The 9030-nt window shown below is 45.8% G+C and overlaps 1 protein-coding gene across 1 annotated transcript; it reads right to left on the reverse strand.

Moving 5' to 3' along the window:
• Positions 1-179: 179 nt before the first annotated feature.
• On the reverse strand, positions 180-2035 carry LOC127316819 (large ribosomal subunit protein uL6). The gene is made up of 3 exons (XM_051347282.1): positions 1583-2035; positions 864-986; positions 180-502 (listed from the first exon to the last, which is right to left on the reverse strand). Exons 1-3 carry the CDS (start codon positions 1943-1945, stop codon positions 419-421), a joined length of 570 nt encoding a protein of 189 aa, XP_051203242.1. The 5' UTR covers positions 1946-2035; the 3' UTR covers positions 180-418.
• Between the last annotated feature and the right edge of the window lie 6995 nt (positions 2036-9030).

Consider the following 9030-nt stretch of genomic DNA (forward strand, 5'->3'; position numbering starts at 1 on the left):
CATATGTCAGCACATTCTTTCCTTAAATGGTTTGTTTCTGTGCCATTTTACCTGGAATTTTTATGCCATTCAAGCCCATGATGATATCCCTCAAGCAATCATCTTAGCAGATTGCTAAAAACGAACGTACAATAATGGAGCCAAAACAAGATTGCACACAGGTAATAGAGCAAAACAAATGGCACAAGTCGAGCGAATATAGCATATATAATAGTCTCATCAACCAGGATAAGGAACATCTCACATAAAAGGAACAAACACCTTCCCCAGATACATAGCATCTCTGAAAAATCAAGTGCAAATTGTAATGAACTTGTGATCCACTCAAAAAAAGAAAAACCAGCACAGAATGTTGGTTCTGGACACCCTCTAGAACAGTTTCGGCTACCAGCTACAAAGGGGTTGCAGATCATCACTTCTACTCTTCCTTGATGGCACCCTTGTCGCTGACATAGATACCATCCAAGAACTTCCGGATATCCTTCTTCTTCACGTGGCATTTCTGTAGCAAGCAGAACAGATCGATCAATGATCCATTCACAAACTGTATAGTAAAACTATAGCATCCGGTCCAACAGTACATTGCATATATTTTCATTGTACAGTTGGTAGTCAAGTGAAACAAATCGCTGACCAAACAAGGGCAAATGGAAAAGAAAATGTGGAGCATAGAACTTATGATAAATGCCCTGTTGTTAGGTGGGGTGCGTAAATTACCAAAGGTGTGCAAACTTAAGCATGGTGGTGTGAACTGTTTAGCATATATGATCCAATACTGCATGATCCTTGTCAGGAGCATGATTCAGCATGCGTACATACAAACATACTCTTAGTGCAGAAAATCCAGTTGCGAGGACACTAACCTGGTTAATCAGAGCAGCAGAGCGAGAGACAAGTTCGATGTCATTGCCATCAAGGACAATCTCATCCTTGACCTTCTCGGACCTCAAGATCGTCACACCGTCAAGCATGTCAACTTTCCTGACCTGTTAACAGGTATAAACTCAGTACATGCAATACATAACTAGAGCAACAGATAAAATAACACAGGAGCATCCATCAAAGACTGAAATGGTCAAGCAATATCTGCCTCTCTAGAGCATGGCACACTCACATCACCCTAGGGCATAGGGGGGCATTACAGTGATGCTAGTGACCCCTGTATTCAAGTACTATCAGAATGTAATGATCTAAACATCTTAAATAAGGATGCAGCACTATCAATAAGTAATCACAACCCTAAATTGTGCACCAGTGCAAGAGATTCACATTTGATGAGTCTGTTCATACCATGATTCGCTAACAAGAGCACCATGACAGGTATAGCCACACAGCACATCACAAACACTAAATGGTAATGAACAGATATTTGCCTCTCTAGATCTACTACACTGAAATATGATGAATGCAACACTATCAGGCAACCAGCTTATAGCATACCATAAGTTCTCTGTTGCAGGTAAAATAAAAGCTATTTTCTATTCGCAGCGACAAACATCGCATGATATCCTTTCAAAAATCACTAATTACAGAGACACAGCAGACTGGATAACTGGGGACAGCAATTGTTTGGCCAAGTTACCTTCTTCTCTCCGAGGAAGTTCCTGATCTCGATGCCCTTGTTGCCGTTGTTGATGGAGGCGTTGATGGGGAAGTGAGCGTAGACGAAGCGCATCTTGTAGCGGAAGCCCTTGGTGACGCCGGTGATGAGGTTCTGGACGTGGGAGATGGCGGTGCGGATGGCGGCCATGGTGCGGCGGGTGCCGAACCAGGCGTCCACCTTGAGCTTCCGGCCGCCCTCCTGCAGCTGGAAGTCGAGGTTGAGGTGCTTGAAGTTGCGGGTCAGCGTCCCGCGGGGCCCCGTCACGGACACCATCTTCGCCGACACCTTCACCGTCACCTCCTCGGGGATCTCCATCGTCTCCGACGCCAGGATCGTCTTCATCTTGGGCGGACTTGGTTGCTCTTCCTCCTCTTCTTCTCCGGCGGCGGGTGGGGTGGGTGTTCTGAGCAGCGGCGGCGGCGGGAGGAGGATGCGATCGCTATATAACTGGGGTTGCTAGGGTTTTGTCTCTGAGGGAGAGGGAATGGGGTGGTCCTGGGTTGGATATGGGCCTGAGTAGGCCCAGTGTTTTCTTTTCCAGCCCAGGTCATATTAGCTCATTTTTTTTCTCAAAAAATATGTATAGCTTGTTCTAAAAAAATCGAAAACTGGAATTTTACTTCAAATTTCAACAAACCTTGAAAACGTATACCAATGCATATAGGTTTTTAGCTTGTAAAACTAATTTTATCAAAAAAAAAGTTCCTTCTATGATATAATAAAAACAAATGCCAGGAGCAAAATCAAGTTTGTTTCCCTTTTAGAGAGACAATTTTGTGATTTTGTGTAGGAATATAACGTAGTATGTAATGAAAAAAATGCACCTACGTAGGACATATCTGTGTGTGACCACCCAAAAATTCATATTTTCTAAAACCTATTAAATATCATTTTGGAATTCTATTTTCAAAGCTTCGAGCTCCTACAAAGAGAGGAGCCAAAATGTTGCTCTCAACTCTTGACTAACACTTTGTAACAGAAAATATATTCGATTACCTTTTAATAATAGAAACATCAAGAAATGAACTGTGCAAACATACATCGTGCTATGATCGTGCCACAGACTGTGTTAACAAAGTTATCTCTTCTGGCGACCTCATAGGCAGAGCTAGGTGCAATGAGCAACAACCTTGATTTCTTGGCGATGGTTTAGCCCTTGTGGATGCACGGACGGTGTAGCTACCGAACCCTGGTGGGATATTGGTCGAAATCATGTAGGGTGAACAAAAGATATTAAAACGAGTTACTAGAAACTGGCTCCACTGTCAAACATTATTAGGTGTGTGTATGATGCATGCATGTGATATATATAAAATTCATCTATGTGCTTTGTAGTTTATTGTGACATATTCCCTGATAATTGATTCATATAAGTGGACTTTTAATCCTGATTTAGAATAATTTGGGGGATTTTTCTAAAAGATCCCCTTTATTTGTATTATAACCCTACAGGGAAGAAAAAAACTTGTATTCGTACTTTTGACTTTCGGAGAACTTCGTAGACTCAAAAGGGCATGTGATTAGCCGGCCTTACCTCGGGGCAGCACTGGAGGGCGGCTGACCCGTGGGAGACAGGACGGAGATGCGGCGGAGCGGCCTGTTCCAGCGGAGGCTAGGAGCAGCGCTCGGGCAACTGGGTCAACGCGGGCGAGGGAATAATGCTCGTGTGTTTTGTCTCCCAGTTGGCTCGTGCGTGGTAAAGAAAGGACGAGGGCAGTCTTGGCATTTCTGAACATAATTGTCTAAACAGTTGGATCAATTGCTAAATAAGAGAATAATAGTGAAAAGGGGATTAAAATTGATAGAGATGAACAAGGGGGCTTATGTTGTCCCAACGCACCAACATGAGGGTTAAAATCAATTCTCCCCTTGAGATACTCGTCCGCCGCAAAGACGACGCGACATCGTCTGATTCGTCCTCCTTAAAGACGATGGTAGCAGCGGGTCAACCATAACTTCTATGTGGACGCTCGGCAGTTTCGCCGCTGTAGCGCACGAACGCGCCGCTGATGGTGCTCCGGTGATGGCGCCAGATAATCTTCTTGGCAGTTGTTGTGCAAGCGATTGGGAAACCCCAAGAGGAAGGTGTGATGAGCACAGCAGCAAGTTTTTCCTCAGTACAAAACCAAGATTTAATCGATCAGTAGGAGAACGGAGTGACTTCTGAAGGTGTTGCTAGGTGCTAGCTGACTAGTGGCAGGACACACTACCAGCGTCAGCAACAACGTGGAACCTGCTGTTGCGGTCAAAACCCACCGGCGGGCAGCGACGGGCAACACAGTAGAGCCGAGAACAACTTAGGGCTGCGGCTGGCCCTGGTCCCTCCGAGCGACGGCCCGCAAAGCCTCTGGTACACACGTCCGATGCTGATGCAAGGGCGTGCCACCTGACCTATACCGTGTCAGGAAGGTGATGGAGATGCCTCGCTTAGTTTCCTGCATGGCATACACGTAAACATTAAATACGAGCCTCGATCGGCTCTCAGGTTATCCTGTGAATCGGCTCAAGGAGCCGTTCCACCCATGATTCGTACGAGGTGCACGAATATATGGTGGTCCTGCTTGATCAAGATAAAGCTAAAACGATCTACGACGATTTAGGGTTTTCACCGCATAATCGGATCATCCTACTCACGATTGGGCCTCGCGGCCACGCACGGTGATCGTAAGCCGATCCTAGACAAGGCCTAAAAACCAACACGAGGTTGATCCCGGAACGTCCTGTCTAGGACTAGCAAACGACACCCTACGTGCCGCTGGATCCTCCAACCCTTTGTAAGGCCTAACTATTGCAGATATTAAACTAATCCTTGAGGAACAAGGAGCAACCGTAACGGATCGGATCTACTAAATAAAGATCAAGCGGGGTGCCGCCCCCACACCTAAGATAGGTGTGAGGGCGGCTAGATATGCAAGGGTTGCACTACGATAGCATATGATACGAAGAACAATGCTAACCCTAACATATCTAAGATAACTACGTTGCTCGCCATAAAAAAGGCTTCAGTACGAGCAACGCGTGAACAACATGAAGCTTGTGCTGCCTAGATCGCAAGATGCGATCTAGGCAGCATGATGCTTACCGGTAGAAACCCTCGAGACGAAGGAGTTGGCGATGCGCCAGGATTGATTTGTGGTTGAACGTTGGTTGTTGTTTATTTCATAAACCCTAGATACATATTTATAGTCCAGGGGACTTTCTAATTTAGATGTGCACCTAACCGTGCATGGGTAAAACTCTATCTAAGATGCGATCTACTATATTACAGATATATGGGCAATCTAGCCCAACCTTGCATATAAGGCCGATTCACGTATTTCTTCCGCATATAATCTTTAAGCCCATCTGGATCGCGGCCCACCTCTGACTTGGTCAAATTCTGGTGATAACACATGCCCCCCTGGTTTTGGAATTGATAATTCCAAAATCACTCTGCTTTTCTTCGTCGGGTCATGTCATGGCAGAGCAGAACCGTCGCAGCATTCTTCATCATGATGCCCTGCCTTCTCTACTATTCCGCATGATTTGACCGTTGTCTTTGGGCACCGCCTCCTCGGAAACTGCTGTGGCATTGAATTTCTACTATAGCCCCTTTATTTAACCGCCCTGAGCAATCTGCCACTTCATCACCTTGCTCTGTTCCGGCCATCGGCACCCAAAAAACCCCCAATCTCCCATAGCCATGTCTTCCTCTTCTTCCTCCTCCACCTCGTCGGTCTTCTCTGACTCCTCCTCATCTCGCGAGCCGACGCCGGAGTGGGGCTCGCTGGCGGCGCACGACATTCTCGCCCCAACGACGTGGGACAAGGAGGAACACGATTCTTCCATCTGGTCTGAGGATGACAAATCCCTGATCGATGGAGAGGGCGACCTTCAATTCCTCGTCGAAGGGGAAGAGGAGGCGGAGAGCGAGGACGACCGCTTCTCCTGGGACGATTTCTCCTCCTCCGAGGAAGAGGCGGAGGAGGACGACGAAGACTCCCTCGAAGGTTACCCACCAGCGAAGCGCCTCCGCACCTGGTGGGACGACGACAGCGATGACGACGATGAGGAAGATGAGGCTCCCGTAGAAGGCTACGGAAGCTCTGATGAGGAGCCTCTCAGCAGCTGCGTCGGAGGCAGCGACGAAGAGGGCAGCAACGGCCCCTAGATTAGGGATCAGTAGTAGTAGTTGGCTTTTTGCCCTCCTCTTCCCTGAGCAATCGGCTCTTTCTTTGTAAGAAATCCCTCTATTAATGAAGAAAATATCCCTCCATTAATTTTGCTTCCTTGTCAACTTTGCCGATCGTCGAATGGAGTTGCCGTACAAAGAGCCGATAACAGAACATCGGCTCGCATTGCGATCTGAGGCCAAGCTGTTGCTTAAACACGCAGTCCAACAGGCCTCAATAGGCCTAATTCTCGTCCAAACCATCGGATTGAACTTCTTAGCAACCCACTAGGAGATTCGTCTCACACATCATGATTTCTGGTCGGCTTTGTTATTCTGAAGTCGATGCCCGTGCATCGGCTGTATTTGCATACTGTTATCTCCGTATGTTTTCTCAAGTCGATGTCTGCGCGTCGGCTGTGATTTGTTTTTTTTTTTTTACTGGCCGATTAAAATCGGCCCCCATATCTTACTGCCCATCATCCCACATGCTTAGGAAATACTTCTTGAGGTGTTGACCATTGACAGCTACTGGGAACTTCTCGCCGTCCAACTCTTCCAACATGTATGCATTACCCTTCAAGGCCTGGACAACTTTGTACGGACCGTGCCAATTAGGAGACCATTTGCCATATGCCTTGTCCCTGGTTCCTAACGGCAACACAGCTTCCCATACTAGATCACCAACTTGAAACTCCTTTGGTCTAACCTTCTTATTGTAGGCACGAGCCACCCTGGCTTTGTTCTCCTTAATCTTCTCCAGTGACCAAAGCCTAAGTTCTGTTGCGTCCTCAATAGTGTCACTCATCAAGGCTGCATATTCTTCAACTGTCAGATCATTCTGAAACGTGACACGTCTTGATCCAGCCGTAATTTCCCAAGGTAATACGGCTTCCTGTCCATAGACAAGCTGGTACGGCTGATACGTCTCCGACGTATCGATAATTTCTTATGTTCCATGCCACATTATTGATGTTATCTACATGTTTTATGCACACTTTATATCATATTCGTGCATTTTCTGGAACTAACCTATTAACAAGATGCCGAAGTGCCGATTCTTTGTTTTTGCATTTTGGTTTCAGAAATCCTAGTAAGGAAATATTCTCGGAATTGGACGAAATCAAAGCCCAGGGGCCTATTTTCTCACGAAGCTTCCAGAAGTCCGAAGGAGAGACGAAGAGGGGCCACGGAGGGGCCACACCATAGGGCGGCGCGGCCCCCCCCCTTGGCCGCGCGGCCCTGTGGTGTGGGGCCCCCGTGCCGCCTCTTGACCTGCCCTTCCGCCTATAAAAAGTCTCCGTGACGAAACCCCCAGTACCGAGAGCCACGATACGAAAAACCTTCCAGAGACGCCGCCGCCGCCGATCCCATCTCGGGGGATCCAGGAGATCGCCTCCGGCACCCTGCCGGAGAGGGGAATCATCTCCCGGAGGACTCTACGCCGCCATGGTCGCCTCCGGTGTGATGTGTGAGTAGTCTACCCCTGGACTATGGGTCCATAGCGATGTTGGATGGTTGTCTTCTCCCCATTGTGCTATCATTGTCGGATCTTGTGAGCTGCCTAACATGATCAAGATCATCTATCTGTAATTCTATATGTTGCGTTTGTTGGGATCCGATGAATAGAGAATACTTGTTATGTTGATTATCAAAGTTATGCTATGTGTTGTTTATGATCTTGCATGCTCTCCGTTACTAGTAGATGCTCTGGCCAAGTAGATGCTTGTAACTCCAAGAGGGAGTACTTATGCTCGATAGTGGGTTCATGCCTGCATTGACACCTGGGACAGTGACAGAAAGTTCTAAGGTTGTGTTGTGCTGTTGCCACTAGGGATAAAACATTAGTGCTATGTTCAAGGATGTAGTCACTAGTTACATTACGCACCATACTTAATGCAATTGTCTGTTGTTAGCAACTTAATACTGGAGGGGGTTCGGATGATAACCTGAAGGTGGACTTTTTAGGCATAGATGCAGTTGGATGACGGTCTATGTACTTTGTCGTAATGCCCAATTAAATCTCACTATACTCATCATGATATGTATGTGCATGGTCATGCTCTCTTTATTTGTCAATTGCCCAACTGTAATTTGTTCACCCAACATGCTGTTCGTCTTATGGGAGAGACACCTCTAGTGAACTGTGGACCCCGGTCCAATTCTCTTTACTGAAATACAATCTACTGCAATACTTGTTCTACTGTTTTCTGCAAACAATCATCTTCCACACAATACGGTTAACTCTTTGTTACAGCAAGCCGGTGAGATTGACAACCTCACTGTTTCGTTGGGGCAAAGTACTTTGGTTGTGTTGTGCAGGTTCCACGTTGGCGCCGGAATCACTGGTGTTGCGCCGCACTACATCTCGCCGCCATCAACCTTCAACGTGCTTCTTGACTCCTACTGGTCCGATTAAACCTTGGTTTCTTACTGAGGGAAACTTGCCGCTGTGCGCATCACACCTTCCTCTTGGGGTTCCCAACGGACGTGCCAACCACACGCATCAAGCAAATTTCTGGCGCCGTTGCCGGGGAGATCAAGACACGCTGCAAGGGGAGTCTCCACTTCTCAATCTCTTTACTTTTTTTTTGTCTTGCTTAGTTTTATTTACTACTTTGTTTGCTGCACTAAATCAAAATACAAAAAAAATTAGTTGCTAGTTTTACTTTATTTGCTATCTTGTTTGCTATATCTAAAACACAAAAAAAAATTAGTTTACTTGCATTTACTTTATCTAATTTGCTTTATTTACTGTTGCTAAAATGGCCAACGCTAAAAACACTAAGTTGTGTGACTTCACAACCACAAATAATAATGATTTCTTATGCACACCTATTGCTCCACCTGCTACTACAGCAGAATTCTTTGAAATTAAACCTGCTTTACTGAAACTTGTTATGCGAGAGCAATTTTCTGGTGTTAGTTCTGATGATGCTGCTGCCCATCTTAATAATTTTGTTGAATTATGTGAAATGCAAAAACATAAAGATGTAGATGGTGATATTATTAAACTAAAATTGTTCCCTTTCTCATTAAAAGGAAGAGCTAAAGATTGGTTGCTATCTCTGCCTAAGAATAGTATTGATTCATGGACTAAATGCAAGGATGCTTTTATTGGTAGATATTATCCCCCTGCTAAAATTATATCTTTGAGGAGTAGCATAATGAATTTTAAACAATTAGATACTGAACATGTTGCTCAAGCTTGGGAAAGAATGAAATCTTTGGTTAAAAATTGCCCAACCCATGGACTGACTACTTGGATGATCATCCA

This window comes from Lolium perenne, chromosome 7 (assembly GCF_019359855.2).
Source record: "Lolium perenne isolate Kyuss_39 chromosome 7, Kyuss_2.0, whole genome shotgun sequence".
Taxonomy (NCBI): Eukaryota; Viridiplantae; Streptophyta; class Magnoliopsida; order Poales; family Poaceae; genus Lolium; species Lolium perenne.